Source organism: Scyliorhinus torazame, chromosome 2 (assembly GCF_047496885.1).
Source record: "Scyliorhinus torazame isolate Kashiwa2021f chromosome 2, sScyTor2.1, whole genome shotgun sequence".
NCBI lineage: Eukaryota > Metazoa > Chordata > Chondrichthyes > Carcharhiniformes > Scyliorhinidae > Scyliorhinus > Scyliorhinus torazame.
In genome coordinates, this window is record NC_092708.1 from 220,884,263 (window position 1) to 220,904,101 (window position 19,839).

General features: G+C 49.6%; 1 protein-coding gene across 1 annotated transcript in view; it reads left to right on the forward strand.

Annotated features, from left to right (window-relative positions):
- Positions 1-19,839, forward strand: part of trpm2 (transient receptor potential cation channel, subfamily M, member 2) — a 350,526-nt gene that overhangs the window by 101,456 nt on the left and 229,231 nt on the right. Inside the window, exon 11 of the mRNA XM_072484225.1 lies at positions 14,558-14,660. Within this exon, the coding sequence (XP_072340326.1) occupies positions 14,558-14,660 (103 nt within the window). The remainder of the gene's footprint in view (positions 1-14,557; positions 14,661-19,839) is intronic.

Below are 19,839 nucleotides of genomic sequence, written 5' to 3' on the forward strand. Positions count from 1 at the left end.
GACATGGTTGACGAAATTTAACTACATCTTTATGTAGTCCAGGCCAATAAAAATGTTTCTGGATTTTAGCTTGATATTGCCTTATCCCCAAATGACTTCCCACTGGTACCTCATGTGCAACTCGCAACGCCTCCTTTCTATACCCTACCGGCAATACCACTTGATGAACTCCTGCCCACTGTTCATCTGCCTGCATATGTAAAGGTCTCCATTTTCTCATCAAGACATCACTTTTACGGTAATAACACTCTGGTATACACTCAGATTCCTCTTCCGTATACGCTTTCAGATACATCTGTTTTATTTCTATATCTTTTTGTTGTAACTCCGCCAATTTTCCTGAACGAAAGATATCTGCCTCATCCTCCACCTGTTCTTGTTCTTTTTCAACCATCTGTTCAAAAATCATTTCTGATAATTGCACTTCAACTTCATCTTTACTCTTTGATTTCTCCTCTTGTCTTAACCTGTGACTTTGCGACCTTGTTACTGCACAATCCGGAAAAATCCCAGGATATTCATCCTTCAACACTTCAGTTGTCTGATTTTGCACTGGCTTATCAACCACAGTAGGCATCGCTCCCACTTGCGATCCAGCTATATCATTACCCAAGATAAACTGTATTCCTGGACAAGATAACTTCTCTATTACTCCTACTACCACTTCACCACTCTTCACTGGACTTTCCAACCTTACTTTATATAATGGAACGCTACTCCTCTCACCCTAAATTCCACATATTATCACCTTTTCTGGCAACATTCTTCCCACTATATAACTCCTCATCTCTTACCATTAAAGACTGACTAGCTCCCGTATCTCTTAAAATTGTGACTTCTTTACCCACTCCTCCTGATACATATGAGTAAACTTTACTCACACAAGTAAATTCTTGAAAGAGATCTGGCACCTTCTTATCAATCACCTCTTGATCAGGCTGTACAATCTTTTGCACCTCCTTTGCTTCACTTGGGCTTTCCTTTACCACTTTAACAAACCCCACTGTCTTATCCTGTTTTACCACATTAGCCTTCCCAGTGCTTTTCTTCAACCACCAACACTGTGACTTTGCATGGCCTAGTTTATTACAGTGAAAACATTTGAAACTCTTCATTTCTTTTCCATCCTCCTGGATTTTTTTTTAAAATCTGAGGGACATTCTCCTTATTATCTCCAATCAGATCACCTTTACCGTTACCACTCGAGTATTTCTCATGTCCCCAGTTTCTATCCCTCATAAGCTTAAACTGATGTTGGAAACCAAGCTTTGATTTATGAACTAATTCATAATCATCTGCCATTTCCGCTGCTAATCTCGCAGTTTTAACCCTCTGCTCTTCCACATGAGTTCTCACTATATCAGGAATTGAATTTTTAAACTCCTCCAAAATTATAATTTTTCTGAAAGCTTCATAAGTTTAATCTATTTTCAAAGCCCTTATTCACCTATCAAAATTACTCTGTTTGAGCCTTTCAAACTCCATGTATGTTTGACCAAATTCTTTCCTTAAATTTCTAAACCTTTGTCTGTATGCTTCAGGCACGAGTTCATATGCAGCTAAGATGGATTTTTTCACCTCCTCATACGTCCCAGATACCTCCTCCGGTAGTGATGCAAACACTTCACTTGCCCTGCCTATCAGCTTTGTTTGAATCAGTAATACCCACATGTCCTGTGGCCATTTCATTTGTTTAGCTACCTTCTCAAATGAAATGAAAAAGACTTCTACCTCCTTCTCGTCAAACCTTGGCAATGCTTGGACATATTTAAATAGATCCCCACCAAGCCTCCGACTTTGACGCTCTTTCTCACTATCCTCATCACTATCATCCAACTGTACATTTCCCTTTATGTCTGCCAATTTTAACTGACTGTCGTGTTTCATGGCCATTTTCTGAAGTTCAAACTCTCTCTCTTTATCTTTTTCCCTGATCTGTATCTCCCTTTCTCTTTCTTTTTGTTCTACTAGGGCTATTCTTTCTTTTCTTCTATCTTCTCTCTCTCTTTCTTTTTTCTCTCTATCTCTTTCGTATTCAAGCTGCTTTAATTCTTTCTCATACTCCATTTGTTTAATTTGCAACTGAATTTTTGCCATTTCCAATGAGTCAAACTCTATCTAAGGCAACTTTAAATGCTTAACCACCGCCATAATTACCTCATCTTTTCGCATTTTGTCAGGTAATGTTAACTGCAACATTTTTGCCAAATCGAACAGTCTGTTTTTAGTCTCTGTCCGTAAGGTACTGCGTGTGACCGTCTCCACCCCCAAAAACTTCTGAGTCTCTGAAAGAGCCATTGTCCACAACACACTCCCACTTAAACTAAAATACCACACCTCAAATGCAACCACAATATGCTCACCCCTCACTGTCTTTAAGTTCACTAAGCCAAGCTAATAGATAGACTTTTATCCCGGACGAGCCCCAATTGTTATGGGCCAGGGTTTAGAGAATTCCAAAGTGTATCATGGAGTTCACCTGACCCACAATCTTTAATAGATTGTGGTATGGGGAGCCCACAGCTTACTCTACAGGTATGGTACAGCAGAAAATGGACCAGTGGTTTTTAAAACAAAACAATGTTTATTCTATGAACTCAAGTTAACCTTTTAAAACAAACAGTGAATATCTTAGCAACCAGTAAATCAAATACACCCCCAAAGAATACAACACTAAATAACCTGTATGCTGTTCTTTTTACCATTCAAAAGACTTACAAACCTTCAAACAGGAGCACATTAGATTTATATTCAATACTGAGACCTTTTTACAATTCTGAGTTCTCCAAATGATCCATAGATAGTCTTTGGATGGCTTAGATCAATAGCAGTGCAGCTCACAGACACACCTAAGCTCTTCTCAAACTGAAACCAAAAAAGCAGAAGTAGAGCTCAGCTCCACCCACACTCTGACATCACTCCAGTAACACGAGCAGCTCCATTTCTTGGAGGTACATTTCTTAAAAACCCATTTCTTAAAGGGTACTCTCACGTGACAGTCGCCTGATTGGGCTGGAGATCACCCCCAACTGTATGGCTGGAAACCCAATGCTATTGGCTCTGAAGGTCACAGTGGTCCTCAATTATTATGCACCCGGATATTTTCAGGGGTCTGTGGGGAATTTGTGTAGAGTCTCCCAATCAGTTGTCCATAGCTATGTGTAGCTCATAACCAATGCTCTGTTCAGACAGGTCCTCACATTCATTCATTACCAGATGGACCAAGCCAGCCAGGCTGAGTGACCCAGAGGTTTCACAGCTTTGCTGGCTTTCTCCGCACCCAGGGGGCCATAGACTGTACTCATGTGGTCAGCATGGCTCTAGCAGGTCAGCCGGGTGCCTTTGTGAATAGGAAGAATTACCACTCAAGTGCAGGTCCTGAACAATCACAGGACCCAGATTCAGCAAATCTGTGCAGCTCTCATGATGCATAAATTCTGCGACTTTCCCAGGTGCCAAGTCTGTTCGTAGCTCCAGTTCTGCTGGATGGTTGGTTGCCAGGTGACAATGGGCACCCATTGAAAAGGTGGCCCATGATGCCAGTCAGCAGCTAGGACAGAGGTTGAAGAGAGGTACATTCAATGGGCAGTGCATGAGAGGGCAATAAGACGGCAGAAATTGACATTCCGCTGCCTGGACCGTTCTGGGGTGTCTTTCAATACCCTCTAGACTGAGGGTCCCTTATCGTTGTGGTCTGCTGAACTCTCGACAACCTGGCACTGGCAAGAAGGGACCCACTCAAGCATTAGGATATCGAGACAGCTCCACAAGCCTCAGAGGGAGAATCTGCAGATGGATCTGATGAGGAGCCCAGGCAGGCACAGAGTGAGGATAAGGACCCAGGTGTGATGAACCTTCAGGAAGGTAGGGTTACTAGAGAGGCCTTGGTTCAATACTCCTTCAGCTAGGCTGCCAAAGCTAGTCTTCCATCTCAGCGCAAGGATGTCACATCCTGCACGTACACTTACACTTGTGAGTCCTACATCTTGGTGTGTCCCCTTCACTGGCAGCGGTATTGGAGGCAGATTGCTGACTCAGCTGTCATCCTGAGCAGGCTCCTCCTGGGAGGGTGCATCCAGTTACATGGCTGGCCACTCCTCAGTTGTCGTGGCCTCAGAAGAGGGCATGTCCATTGACAGAGGGGCAGAGGAGCTCCTGCCCATATCTGGAGTATTGTAAGAAGAGCCCATAGAGACAACAGGCAGCTCGTCTGCCAGAAGGAAATATGTTGGGATCTCCCTGATCACCACTGATGGACAGGAAACTAGCAGGCAGACCAGATACCTCATCCATCTCTCACACTGGCAGTATCTTCCAGAGGTCAGTGCCAGACTGGGTGTGCAGGGCCAAGCGCAACTTGAGGAACCCCAGAACCTGTTCCTGGGCCTGCCTCTCCATGACAGTCGCCACCCTCTCCATGGGGAATGCTGTGTGCTTGGTGCTCAGGGTCAACACAGTACTCAGGCTCCTCATGGACCTCTCATGACTTAGACCATGTATGTAGACCATCTGGAATCTTTACCAGATCTCTGTACGCATTCTATGAAATCTATGGACACTCTGGACATTGGAGATTCACATCCCTCTTGCACGCTCCATGCACAGGTCAGCCCATTTGCCTCTCTGCAGATGGGTCTTGTTTATTCAGCAGGGAGCATGTCTTCTGAGGAGGAGGACAGGGGACAATGGGAGAGGAATCCAGGTGGTTTCAGCATCTTCTTAGAGGAGAGACGCAGGCACAGGGTGTTTAGGGCCAGCAAGAAGGGAAAGGTTTTACAGGTCTGTGCAAAGTCCCTTGCAGGAAACGTCACTATCCAGCTGCCAGGGTGTAAAATAATGATCCAACTACCTGGACAGTGCCACAGGAGGCTCCAGCTTTCAAGGGAATCCGTTGTGACCATTTGCCAGATGATCAGGCGGGAGGGAGTCTCCAATTGTTTGGTTGGACACCCAATGTCTGTGACTCTTAAGGCCACTGTTGCCCTTAACGTTTATGCCTCTGGATCTTCTCAGGGCTCAGTGGATGACCTTTGCGGAGTCTCCCAGTCAGCTGCACACAGCTGTGTCTAGCGAGGTATCCTCTGTCTGCAGAGGTTGAAGTCTGTTCAGGTGGGTGAGAACATTCATCCATTTCAGGATGGATCAAGCCAGCAAGGTTGAGTGGGCCACAGGCTTCGCGGCTATCGCAGCATTCCCCCGCATCTGACACCGATCAAGGCACCAGCCAGCAAGCTGGGTGCCTTTGTCAACAGGAAGTTTGTCAACATTTAGATAGCTTGTGACCACAAAGCCCAGATTTCACAGGTCTGTGCAAAGTACCCTGGCAGCTCCCACGATGCTTACATACTGTGTCATCACAAGTGCCATGGCTGTTCACAGCTCCAGCTCGCCTTGACGGATGGTTGAAGGGATATCCCTTGAAAAAGTGGCTAATGATGCCTCCTAAGCACCCTGGAATGGAGGATGAGGAAAGATACAATTGTTGCTATGTATCCATAACGGAGGTGATGGAGAGAACCATTGGCCTGCTGAAGGTAAGGCTCCGATGCCTGGACCGCTCTGGGGATCTGTGCAATATCCGACAGAGCAAGTGTTGCTCATCACTGTTGTCTGCTGTGCTGTGCATAATCTTGTTCTGTTTAGGGGGGAACCACTGGACCAGGAAGATGCTGATGCAGGTGTAACTCCCTCAGATGAGGAAACCAAGGATGACTCTGATGCAGAGCCCGAGCAGGCAGATAGCAAGGGAGAAGATGCTGTATTGAGGAACCTTCAGAGAGGCCTTGATTCAACATTTACTCATCTAGGCTGGCATGGCTTACCCTCTGTCGGAATCCATGGACACCACCTCCACGCCAAACATCTCACACAGAACCGTGCCATGAGCCCATGTGGACGTCACAACCTCAGTAATAAAGTTTTATGCCCCTTGGTCCCTCACCAGGCATTGCTGAGGCTAACAACAATCGAATACAAAGGACACTTGTGGCTTGTGAGCAAGCAGTAACTAACTGTGATAACATTAACATGAAACAAAGTAAAATCATACAATTGGATCATTTCTAAACACAAGTGATATGAAAGAAAACATAAGCTTCCACAGCAAACTTATTGCTGTGCTTACTGTGTCTTAGGCTTATGTTTGCGGATGCTACAACTAGGAGCCCCCCCCCCCACCTCCCCGCACCCCTATCCCAACTCCCAAACCTGACTCTGTGAGTCTGCAGTGAAGACCATCTCAATCATAGAATCATAGAAAAGTTACAGCACAGAAGGAGGCCATTTGGCCCTTCGTGTCCATGCCAGCCCAAGGAAACCCAGGTCCCCTTTCTAATCTCACCTTCCTGCACCCGGTCCGTAGCCATGTAGCTTACAGCACTGAAGCTGCAGATCCAGTTACTCTTTAAGAGTTTAGAGTCTCTGCCTCCACCACCAACTCGGGCAGCGAATTTCAGATCTCGACTACCCTCTGCATAAAAAGGTTTTTCCTCATGTCCCCTTGTGGTGGTATGTATTAGGGGTCATGTGGGACTGTGAAGCCGTGATGCTATTGGCTGACAGATCCCGGGTCCTGGTTGGCTGTTGACACCTGGCTCCGCCCTGAAGGCGGAGTATAAGAACCCGAGCTTCTCCCCGCCGCTTCATTCTGTTGCTGAACTGCTGGGGACAAGTCTCGCTTAATAAAGCCTCATCGACTTCATCACTACTCGTCTCTCTCGTAAGTCATTGTGCGCTACAATTTATTAAGCGAGCTTAAAGGACTATGGAGCTCCGGGTCGCCCCGGAATGCCTGCGGATCAGCCCCCACTCAGCGAACTCGGCAGCAGTATTTAAACACTGGCAAGCATGTTTTGAAGGCTACCTCCGAACGGCCCCCGGCCGGATCACAGAAGACCAGAAAATGCAGGTCCTGCATTCGAGGGTAAGCCCGGAAATTTACCCTCTCATAGAAGACGCAGAGGATTTCCCGACGGTGCTCGCATTACTGAAGAGCATCTACGTTCGCCCCGTGAACCAGGTCTACCCGCGCTACCAACTCGCAACGAGACGGCAAAGTCCCGGAGAATCGCTAGAAGAATTCTACGCCGCGCTGCTAATTTTGGGACGGGGCTGCAGCTGCCCGCCGGTGAACGCGATCGAACACACGGACATGCTAATTCGCGATGCTTTTGTGGCAGGTATGAACTCTCCCCAAATCCGCCAAAGACTTTTAGAAAGAGAGTCGTTAGGACTCTCAGAGGCACGGGCCATTGCAGCTTCCCTAGATGTGGCCTCGCAAAACGCCCGCGCCTACGGCCCCGACCGCGCGGCAGCCCCTTGGGCTCCGTGGACCCCCGTCGCGACAACCCCCCCCCTCACAGGCTTGCGCGGTTAAAGCGCCAGACCATCCCGGGGGGGCCCACTGCTATTTCTGCGGGCAAGCGAAACACCCCCGGCAGCGCTGCCCGGCCCGCGCAGCTATTTGTAAAAGCTGTGACAAGAAGGGCCATTACGCGGCTGTGTGCCGGTCCCGGGGGGTCGCTGCAATCCCCGGAGAAGAACGAGCCCAGCATAGCCCAAATGCTCCCCAACCCCCCCCAGCGCCCCATGTGCGACCCGCGGGCGCCGCCATTTTGGGTCCCGTGCACCACGAGGGGAGGATGGGCGCCGCCATCTTGTGACCCCCCAGCCATGTGCGATTCATGGGGGCGGCCATTTTGTCCACCCCCGACCACGTGCGATCCATGGGGGCGGCCATTTTGTCCACCCCGGCCACGTGCGAGTCATGGACGCCGCCATCTTGGATGACAACAAAGGACCCCAGCATCGACGGCTCCACGGGGTCCGAAGAAGACGCCGCGACACTATGACCACGACTGGCTTCGGTGACTCTGGATCAATCACGGCCCCGGACGCTCCAGACGACGACAACAACGGTGCTGATCAACGGACACGAGACATCATGCCTGATCGACTCCGGGAGCACCGAAAGTTTCATTCACCCAGACACGGTAAGACGCTGTTTTCTGACCATCCATCCAAGTACGCAAAAGATTTCCCTAGCTGCAGGATCCCACTCGGTAGAGATCAAAGGGTTCTGCATTGCGAACCTAACGGTGCAAGGGAGGGAGTTTAAAAACTACAGGCTCTACGTCCTTCCCCAACTCTGCGCGCCCACATTACTGGGATTAGATTTCCAGTGTAACCTGCAGAGCCTAACATTTCAATTCGGCGGCCCAATACCCCCACTCACTATCTGCGGCCTCGCAACTCTCAAGGTTGAACCGCCGTCCTTGTTTGCAAACCTCAGCCAGGATTGCAAACCCGTCGCCACTAGGAGCAGACGGTACAGCGCCCAGGACCGGATATTTATTCGGTGTGAAGTCCAGCGGTTGCTGAAGGAAGGCATAATCCAGGCCAGCAATAGTCCCTGGAGAGCCCAGGTGGTAGTAGTAAAGACCGGGGAGAAGCAAAGGATGGCCATAGACTATAGCCAGACCATCAACAGGTACACACAGCTAGATGCGTACCCTCTCCCCCGCATATCCGACATGGTAAATCGGATTGCCCAGTATAAGGTTTTCTCCACCGTGGACCTCAAGCCTGCCTACCACCAGCTCCCCATCCGCCCAGGTGACCGCAAGTACACAGCCTTCGAGGCAGACGGGCGTCTATACCACTTCCTAAGGGTCCCATTTGGTGTCACGAACGGGGTCTCGGTCTTCCAACGGGAGATGGACCGAATGGTTGACCAGCACGGGTTGCAGGCCACGTTCCCGTATCTCGACAACGTAACCATCTGCGGCCACGATCAGCAGGACCACGACGCCAACTCCAAAAATTCCTCCAGACCGCTAACGCCTTGAACCTCACATACAACGAGGAAAAGTGCGTTTTTAGCACAAACCGGTTGGCCATCCTGGGATACGTAGTGCGCAATGGGATAATAGGCCCCGACCCCGGACGCATGCGCCCCCTTATGGAATTTCCCCTCCCCCACTGCTCCAAAGCCCTGAAACGTTGCCTGGGGTTCTTTTCATATTACGCCCAGTGGGTCCCCCAGTATGCAGACAAGGCCCGCCCGCTAATACAGACCACTACCTTCCCCCTGTCGACAGAGGCTCGCCAGGCCTTCAGCCGCATCAAAGCGGATATCGCAAAGGCCACGATGCGCGCCATCGACGAGTTCCTCCCCTTCCAGGTCGAGAGCGACGCATCCGACGTAGCTCTGGTGGCCACCCTTAACCAAGCGGGCAGACCCGTGGCCTTTTTCTCCCGAACCCTCCACGCCTCAGAAATCCGCCACTCCTCAGTGGAAAAGGAAGCCCAAGCCATAGTGGAAGCTGTGCGACATTGGAGGCATTACCTGGCCGGCAGGAGATTCCCTCTCCTCACCGACCAACGGTCGGTAGCCTTCATGTTCGATAATGCACAGCGGGGCAAAATTAAAAATGACAAGATCTTAAGGTGGACGATCGAGCTCTCCACCTTCAACTACGAGATCTTGTACTGTCCCGGAAAGCTGAACGAGCCGGCCGATGCCCTATCCCGTGGCACATGTGCCAACGCACAAATAGACCGTCTCCAAGCCCTCCACGAGGACCTCTGCCACCCGGGGGTCACTCGGTTCTACCATTTCATAAAGTCCCGCAACCTCCCCTACTCTGTGGAGGAGGTCCGTACAGTCACCAGGAACTGCCACATCTGCGCAGAGTGCAAACCGCACTTTTTCAGGCCGGATAGAGCGCACCTGATCAAGGCTTCCCGCCCCTTTGAACGCCTCAGTTTGGATTTCAAAGGGCCCCTCCCCTCCACCGACCGCAACGCATACTTCCTGAATGTGGTGGACGAGTACTCACGTTTCCCCTTCGCCATCCCCTGCCCAGACATGACAGCGGCCACAGTCATTAAAGCCCTTGGCACCATATTCACACTGTTCGGTTGCCCCGCATATGTCCATAGCGACAGGGGGGTCCTCCTTCATGAGTGACGAGCTGCGCCAGTTACTGCTCAGCAAGGGCATAGCCTCGAGCAGGACGACCAGCTACAACCCCCGGGGGAACGGGCAAGTAGAGAGGGAGAACGGCACGGTCTGGAAGACCGTCCTGCTGGCCCTATGGTCCAGGGATCTCCCAGTTTCCCGGTGGCAGGAGGTACTCCCGGATGCTCTCCACTCCATCCGGTCATTGCTGTGTACCACCACTAACCAAACGCCTCATGAGCGCCTCCTTGTCTTCCCCAGGAAGTCCTCCTCCGGAACGTCACTGCCGACCTGGCTGGTGGCCCCAGGACCCATCTTGCTCCGGAAACATGTGCGGGCGCACAAATCGGACCCGTTGGTCGAGAGGGTTCACCTTCTCCACGCGAACCCGCAGTACGCCTACGTGGCGTACCCCGACAGCCAACAGGACATGGTCTCCCTGCGGGACCTGGTGCCCGCCGGCAACACACACAACCCCGACACCGATCATCCCCTCCCTACCACCGGCGCACCCCGCGATCGTCCCCTTCCCGGGAGGATTGGTCCTCCTCCCGTGCCCGCCCAGGAGTGAAACAGGAACGAACACCGAAACGCTCCCGGAGACGACAATGCCTGAACAAGCACCTGCACCACCACCGGGGCTGAGGCGATCGACGAGGAAGACCAGACCGCCCGCTCGACTCGTGGCATCGGCGTGACACCAAGAATGTTGTTGGATTGTAACAAAAAAAAATATTTTTTTTTTCTCTTACTAATATTGTAAATAGTTTCACAAACTTTGTACATAGCCCAGTGTAGGGCTAAAACTGTAGTAACATGCCCAAAATTTTCCTCCCAGGACCAGCCTTGTAAACCCCTACCACCATGCGAACCACCACCCCGCTGGGTTCCTTTTTAACAAGGGGTGAATGTGGTGGTATGTATTAGGTGTCATGTGGGACTGTGAAGCCGTGATGCTATTGGCTGACAGATCCCGGGTCCTGGTTGGCTGTTGACTCCTGGCTCCGCCCTGGAGGCGGAGTATAAGAACCCGAGCTTCTCCCCGCCGCTTTATTCTGTTGCTGAACTGCTGGGGACAAGTCTCGCTTGATAAAGCCTCATCGACTTCATCACTACTCGTCTCTCTCGTAAGTCATTGTGCGCTACAGCCCTCTACACCTTCTGCCACTTATCTTGAATCAAAGTCCCCTGGTTATAGAATTCTCCACCAATGGAAACAATTTTATCTTGTCCACTCTATCTCTTCTCCTCATAATTTTGTACACCTCAATTAAGTCACCCCTCGGCCTTCTTTGTTCCAAGGAAAATAAGCCCAACCTATCCAATCTCTCCTTGGAGCCAAACTTTTCTAGCCCTGGCAACATTCTTGCAAACATCCTCTGCACTCTCTCCAGAGCAACTACGTAGAATCAATCCTAGAAGGAAGAAAGCTGAACCTCAGAATAACCCTAACTAGAGGCTATCCCAGTGCATCAAAGATCCTTTATCCTTTTATTTTTATTCATATTTTCTTTACCTTTCAATCACCCTTTTCCCTCTGCTTGTTTGTGTGTGTGTCGAGAGTGGGATGAGTTATAAAGGGGGGAGCGGGGGGTAGATAGTCAGTTGCATTTTTTGCCTATTTAATTATAATACTGTACATAATAAAAGTTAACTTGTGTTAAAGTTACAAACTGGGTGACTGTGGTTTATTGGGCTCAGCCAAGGACCTTTTAAAATAACAATTTCGCTTGTTTTTCGACATTGGGTCAAGTGTGGCTGGAATTGACCATGAATTAGCCAAGGGGGTCATGACACCAAACCATTGCTGGTTTTAAGGTAACCCATTGTGCAGTGACAATTTTTTCTACAACCTTTCGTTCCAGTCTAACCGGCCCAGCTCTGTTTTTGCCCCATTGAAATTTGAGAACGAAAAGAGAGAAATTGAGTTATATTTTAATTTATCTCCTCTTCTTTTTTTATTTATAAATTTAGAGTACCCAATTAATTTTTTCCAATTAAGGGGCAATTTAGCGTGGCAAATCCACCAACCCTGCACATCTTTGGGTTGTGGGGGCGAAACCCACGCAAACACGGGGAGAATGTATTTTAATTTATTAATGAGATTTCAGTGTTAGTAAATGGATGAAGCTTGTGGTCAGTGGCTGAGGGTGTAAACTGAGTTGTCGAGTGAATGGGAGAAAAGGTGGTGGGAAATTGCAGTGATTCAGATGGACGGTACACAGGTTTTTAAAAAAAAGACAGGCTTAGTGTCAAATAATCGCTCCTTATTTGTTTAATCACTTTTATCCTTTGAACTTTATTGCCGATCTTTACCTTGTGGCAAAAAGAGTAAAAGTGATATGAGGAAAATGTTTTCACCCAGATGGTGGTAGGAGTTTGGAGGGAATCTCCTTAGAGCGTCCTGGAGGTAGGTTCAATCGACGTATTCAAAATGGAACTGGATTTCAATCCAAAAAGAAAGAATGTGCAAGGTTACAGGGATAAGCCGGTGGGCGGGAGGCAGCCGCGCATTGGAGGGCTCCCGTTCGGGGTTTAATGCCTGGTCCCAGGGGCAACGGAGGTGGCAAAAGCAGGGAGAAGGCACAGTGAAGGGAAATGTCGAAAATAAGTAAAAAAACGGCCATGGAAAATTCGGCTGAAAGTCCGTCGAGGAGTGGAAAGATCACCACGGGGACGGCAAGAAAAGTGGAGGCTGGGGCACCAGGGGAAGCCGCATTGCTTACGGCTGAAGAAATAACTAAGGTGATGGTCGTGGAACTTGAAAGGCAGTTCACAAAGTACATGGAGGCGATGAGGAAGGAGATGGGGGTGGTATTGAAAGTGCTGGTGGAGGAGGCGATTGCCCAGGTGAGGGCGGCGGTATTGAGCGCAGTGGCGGAGGTGCGAGAGCAAGATGAGGCACAAGAAGAGACATTATTGCAGCACAATGATCAACTTACCTCGATGGGGTTTCGCCCCCACAACCCAAAGATGTGCAGGGTAGGTGAATTGGCCACACTAAATTGCCCCTTAATTGGAAAAAAAATGAATTGGCTACTCTAGATTTATTTTTTAAAAACTTACCTCGATGGGAAAGGAGATGCGGAAGGTGATAGAGATCAACAAGGGTCTACGAGCCAAAACGGACGACTTGGAAAACAGATCCAGGCGACATAATCTGAGGATTGTGGGTCTGCCCGAAGGAGTGGAAGGCCCGAGGCCGACTGAGTATTTTGCCACGATGTTGGCGAAGCTATTGGGGGAGGGGGATGATCCCTCCCGATATGAACTGGATTGGGCTCATCGGTCGTGGAGGCCTGTACCAAAGGAGAGTGAGCGCCAAGAGTAGTGACTCTGTGTTTTCGTAGGTACAGTGTGAAGGAGAAGGTCCTGTGCTGGGCAAAGCAGAAGCGGGTGGTGCAGTGGGCTGGAGCTAGTATACGCATATATCAGGACTTTACGGTGGAGCTGGCGAGGAGGCGGGCTGCCTTCAGCCGGGTGATGAAGGCACTGTACATCAGTAAGTTGCAGTGTGGCATAGTATACCCAGGTAAGTTGAGGGTGACCTACAAATCCGAGGTCTTTTATTTTGGGACGGCGGAAGGACCGATGTAGCCTCATGTAACTGTAATTTTTCACTGCGGCTGGTGTATGGGCTAAATGAGCCAACGTTGTATATATTTGGACAAGGGAAGAGATGGGACTTTCACTTGCAATGATGGTTCTTTGGGTCTTGGGTGTGTATGCGGGGTTTGTGTGCTAAAGGGGATTTCTTGGTTTTCCTGGGACCGGGCAAGGGGGAAAGAGACCTGGGCGGGGGCCTCCACGCTGGCCGGTTTAAGCTGGCCAGTAAACGGGAGTGAGGTGTGGGGAGGGGCTGCGGCCATCGGAGCCTGGCAGAACAGGGTCCGAGGGGTCTAGCCGGGGTGGAAAGTTGGGGGCAAGGAACAGAGGTTGGGGGGAGGAGTTTTATAAGAGGAAGTGGAGGGGAGGAGTCGGGGAGGGGGAGGGGTTTACAATTCATGGGTGTCATTTATGGTACTCTTTCGGGGATTGAATGGCATTGAATGTTAGGGGGGGTGGGTGGACTCTATAGGTCAATGGTGACCATAGGCGATTCCTGATTCCTTTTTCTTTTTTTCCCCTTTGTTTTTCCCACCATGGGAGGGTTTGTTTTATTTGATGCTTATATTGTCTGGTGGGGCGTTGTTTGGGGTGGTGGGAGGATGGGGTCGTTGTTGTTGATATGGGGATTGACATTGTATTTGTTACCGTTTACGGTTTGTGGGTGGGGTGTAAATTCTGAAGAAAATGTGAAAATGGAGAATAAAAATATTTTACAAAAAAAAATGTTACAGGGATTCACCTGAGGAAGGAGCAGCGCTCCGAAAGCTAGTGGCATCGAAACAAACCTGTTGGACTTTAACCTGGTGTTGTAAGACTTCTTACTGTGCTCACCCCAGTCCAACGCCGGCATCTCCACATCATCTTTATTAATTCTGTGATACTGTGTGTCTCAGTCCCGGCGACTGGATTCTCATCAACACATGTTCCTGTTGTATTTGTGTACCTTTTGTTAAATGAGTAACTGCGGCATTCTTCCTTGTACCTCAGATACAAGACATAGTCAGGATGCGGGAACTGCTGACTGTGTTTCGGTCAGAGAAGTCGAGGAACGATGAGTTGGATGTTGCCATTCTGCAGGCCTTACTTAAAGGTCTGTGTAATTTAGTGGTTTGGATAGGCCAGCTCATTAATGCTGGTTAACCTCCAGGTCCTGAGTTCAGGTACAACCCAAAATGATATGATATGATTTTAGTAAGAGTTTTGACAAGGTCCCACATGGAAGACTGGTCAGAAAAAGAAGGGTCTTTGGGATCCAAGGACTGATCAAGTCCAATATTTGCAAGAGGTAACTGATGATTTTGTGACTGCAAAGTTCCCCGCAAGTAACTTGCTTTCTTGTTTTTCATTGTATGTTTCCCCAAATGGAAGTTTCTCATTCCAAGCACATGCAACCGGTAATTTGCGGAGCACATCAAACTCACTAAAATGTAGTCTCTGTTTGAGGTGGCCTTTCAAAAGATGCAACTTCTAGGATGAAAGAAGAACTTGGATATGAAGGGAAATTATCTGAAATTAAAAGTTTAAAGGATTTATGGACATTCAGATTCAAAATTTGAACATTGGAATATAGGACTTAAGGATCAAAGCAGGCTATTCGGCCCTTTGAGCATGTTCTGCCACTCAATAGGTGCATATCTGCTCTAGTTGGGGTCTCGGTTCTACTTTTTCGTCTGTCTCCCATAACCCTTGACTCTCTTGTCTATCAAAAATCTATCCAGCTCAACCTTGAATAAATGTAATGACCCAGCATCTACTGCTTTCCACAACTGATGACCCTCTGAGGGAAAAGTAAAATTCTCCTTGTGTCTGTCTTATTCTTAAACTGCATCCCCTAGGCCTAGTCTTATCCACAAGAGAAAATATCCACCCTGTAAGATCCTGAGGGGATTTGATATGTTTCAATAAGATCACCTCTCATTCTTCTAAACTCCAATGGGTATTAGACTTTCTTCATAAAGTAAACCCTTAATCCCAGGAATTAGTCGATTTAACCTTCTCTGAACGTCTTCCATTCAATTATATGTTTTTGCAAATAAGGGTAGCTATCCAGTGCTTTGGACATGGTCTTACCAAGGTCTGTACAGGTGCATTATTCCATTATTTTGTTTTAGAAAATATTTTATTGAAGCATTTGTAATTTTCACAATTTAACAAGTTGACATTTCTAAAACAACCGCGGGGGTCGATGCACAAAATACCCCCTAAAAGAACAACAAATAATAAGCCACGTCCCCCACTTCTCCCGCCCTTTCCCCAATTACCCGTATACTAAGCTCCCTGTCCTTGTCTAACATTGCTACGCCTCCTGTTTCCCCCCCCCCCCCCACCTTTTCCCTTTCCCCCCTTACCTCTGACGTTCAATTTTTGTTAAAGAAATTGATGAACGGCTGCCAACTCCGGGCGAATCCCTGTATTGATCCTCTCAGAGAGAACTTGATTTTCTCCAGACTGAGAACTCTACCATATCGCTGACCCACACTCCTGACTTCGGGTCCCTCCATTTCAGCAAGATCCGTCTCCGGGCCACCAGGGAGGAGAAGGCCAGGATATTGGCCTCCCTCCCCCCTTTTGCCCCCGGATCCTTCGACACCCCAAATATTGCCAATTCTAGACTCGGAGTTACCTTACCTTCCAGGACGTCTGACATAATATGTACCAGAATTCCCTCATTTTTGGACATGCCCAAAACATATGAACATGGTTGGCCGGGCTACCGCCACACCGTCCATATCTGTCCTCCTCCTCCTCGAAGAACCTACTCATCTGGGCTACCGTTATGTGGCCCTGTGGACTACCGTGAACTGAATCAAGCTAAGTCTAGCACAGGATGAGGATGCATTTACCCTTCTCAAGGCTTTTTCCCACAGTTCAGTTTCCAGCTCCCTCCTAGCTCCTCTTCCCACTTCCTCTACACCTCTCTGATAGGGGCCCCTTCCCACTCTATCAATTCCCTGTATATCTCCGAAACCTTCCCACCTCCAACCCCTGTTTTTGACAGCGCTTTATCCTGTAGTCGCCTCAGGGGGAGGCGAGGAAAGCCTGGGACCTGCCTCCGTACAAAGTCCCGCACTTGAAGGTATCGAAACTCGTTCCCACCCGACAAATCAAAGTCCTCCTCTAATGTCTCCAAGGTCGGAAAGCTCTCCTGGATGAATACATCCCCAAACCTCTCAATCCCTGCCCGCTGCCATACCTTAAAGCCCCCATCCAGCACCCCCGGGGCAAACCGGTGATTGTCACAGATCGGTGACCACGCTGATGCCCCCTCCAGTCTCATATGCTGCCTCCATTGCCCCCACACCCTTAGGGCTGCCACCACCACAGGACTTGTTGAGTACCGAGCCGGCGAGAACGGCAGGGGCACCGTCAGTAAAGCCTCCAGCATCGTACCTTTGCAGAATGCTGCCTCCAGCCGCTCCCCCACTACCCACTTCCTGACCATTGATATGTTGGCAACCCAGTAATAGTTAATAAAGCTCGGGAGAGCCGAGCCCCCTTCACCGCGGGTCCATTCCAGGAATGCCCTCTTTACTCTCGGTGTTTTACCCGACCATATTTACCTGACGTGGGCAACACGATAGCACAAGTGGCTAGCACTGTGGCTTCACAGCGCCAGGGTCCCAGGCTCGATTCCACGCTGGGTCACTGTCTGTGCGGAGTCTGCACGTTCTCCCCGTGTCTGCGTGGGTTTCCTCCGGGTGCTCCAGTTTCCTCCCACAGTCCAAAGACGTGCAGGTTAGGTGGATTGGCAATGCTAATTTGCCCCTTAGTGTCCAAAAAGGTTCGGAGGGGTTATTGGGTTACGGGGATAGGGTGGAAGTGAGGGCTTAATGTGGGTCGGTGCAGACTCGATGGGCCGAATGGCCTCCTTCTGCACTGTATGTTCTATGTTCATATAAACTTCAATATCGGCGCATTCATACTTCTGAAAAAAGCCTTTGGGACAAAAATCGGGACACATTGAAAAAAGAAAAACAGTCTCGGAAGGACCGTCATCTTCACCGTCTGAACCCTCCCCGCCAGCGTCAGTGGGAGCATGTCCCATCTACAGAAATCCTTTCTCATTTGATCCACTGCTTTGCCCAAATTTAACTTAGTCTATGGCCAGGGCAAACAGTAATGGGGAGAGCAGGCATCCCTACCTTGTCCCCCGACATAGACTAAAGTATTCCGACCAAACTCGGTTAGTTCTTACGTTTGCCACCGGGGCCTGGTACGTTCGCCGGACCCAATCCACAAATTCCTGCCCTAACCCAAACCTACCTAAAATATCCCAGAGATACTTCCACTCCACCCGGTCGAAAGCCTTCTCCGCGTCCATTGCCACCTCAACTACCACCTCAACCTCGCGCCCCTCCGCTGGCATCATCATTACATTAAGAAGCCGTCTAATGTTGTATGTCAGGTGCTTGCCCTTTACAAATCCCGTCTGATCCTCCCCAATTATCTCCGGGACACAATCCTCTATTCGAGTGGCCAGGATCTTTGCCAATAATTTGGCATCTATGTTCAAGAGGGAAATTGGCCAGTGCGATCCACAGCTCTCCGGATCCTTGTCTCGCTTCAGGATGAGAGAGATTGATGCCTGTGATAACGTTGGGGGGAGTACTCCCAGCTCCTTGGACTCATTAAAAGCCTTAACCAGGAGCGGCCCCAGTAACCCAGAGAACTTCTTATAAAATTCCACTGGAAATCCATCAGGTCCCAGGGCTTTACCTGATTGCATCCCGATGGCCCCCAGTCCATCTATCACCTCCCCAAGCCCAATCGGGTCCCCCAGGGCCTCCACCAGCTCTTCATTTACCTTCGGGAACTCCAGGAATTGATTCATGCCCTCCTCCCCAACCCGGGGTTCCGACTCCTATAGCTGGCTATAAAATTCCCAGAACACTTCATTCACCACCCCCGGGTCCGTCACCATCTTCCCCCTCATATCCTGTATTTTCCCTATTTCTCTCGCCGCCTCCTGTTTCCTCAGATGATGCGCCAGCAGCCTGCTAGCCTTCTCCCCATGTTCATATATTGCACCTTTTACCCTCCTCAGCTGTCCCTCTGCCTTACCTGTGGAAAGGAGCCCAAACTCCATTTGGAGTCTCTGACGCTCCTTCAGGAGCTCCTCATTTGGAGACTCCGAATATCTCCTGTCCACCTGTAAGATTTCTCCAACCAACCTGTCGAGCACCGACCACTCAGTTTTACCCCTGTGGGCTCGAATCGAAATACATTCCCCTCTAATAACCGCTTTCAGTGCCTCCCAGACCGCCCCAGCCGCAATCTCTCCCATGTCATTGATCTTTATGTACTCCCTAATGGCGCCTCTCACTCGCTCACAGATCTCCTCATCCGCTAACAGCCCTGTATCTAGTCTCCACTGTGGGCGCTGGGGCATTCCCGTGCCTGCCCATAGGTCTGTCCAGTGTGGTGCGTGATCTGAAACCACAATTGCTGAGTATTCGGTGTCCTCAATCTCTGCTAACAGTGTTTTATCTAGCACAAAGAAATTTATCCTGGAGTACGCCTTATGTACATGGGAGTAAAATGAATATTCCCTGCTCCTTGGTCTCTCAAATCTCCACCCCTCCCATGCGCTCCATGAACCCCCGCAGTTCCTTTGCCATTGCTGATAGTTTCCCCGACCTAGCACTCGACCGGTCAATCTCAGGTCCAGGACCGTATTAAAGTCACCACCCATGATCAGCCGGTGCGAATCAAGGTCTGGGATCTTTCCCAGCACCTTCCTAACAAACACGACATCATCCCAGTTTGGGGCATATATATTTACCAGCACCACTGCCATTCCCTCTAGCTTCCCGCTAACCACAATAAATCTGCCTCCCGAGTCTGCCTCTATCCTCCCCACCTCGCATGTCACCCTTTTGTTAATCAGGAAAGCCACCCCCCTTGTTTTAAAGTCCAGTCCTGAATGAAACACTTGCCCGACCCATCCCTTCTTTAATCTAATTTGGTCTCCCAGCTTCAGGTGAGTCTCCTGTAACACGGCCACGTCCACTTTTAAATGTCTCACGTGTGCGAACACACGGGCTCTCTTAACCGGCCCATTCAGTCCATGAACATTCCACGTAACCAGTCTGGTCGGGGGGGGGGACCCTTGCCCCCCTCCCCTGTCGATCAGCCATGACCTTTCCTGGGCCAGCTCCTAGCCCGTGTTCCGCATCTCACTTGATCCGCCCCTTGGCGGCGACCGCCATCTGATCTCCATCTCCAGTCTCCTAGCCGTCCCTTACCCATCAGCAATAACCCCCTCCCGC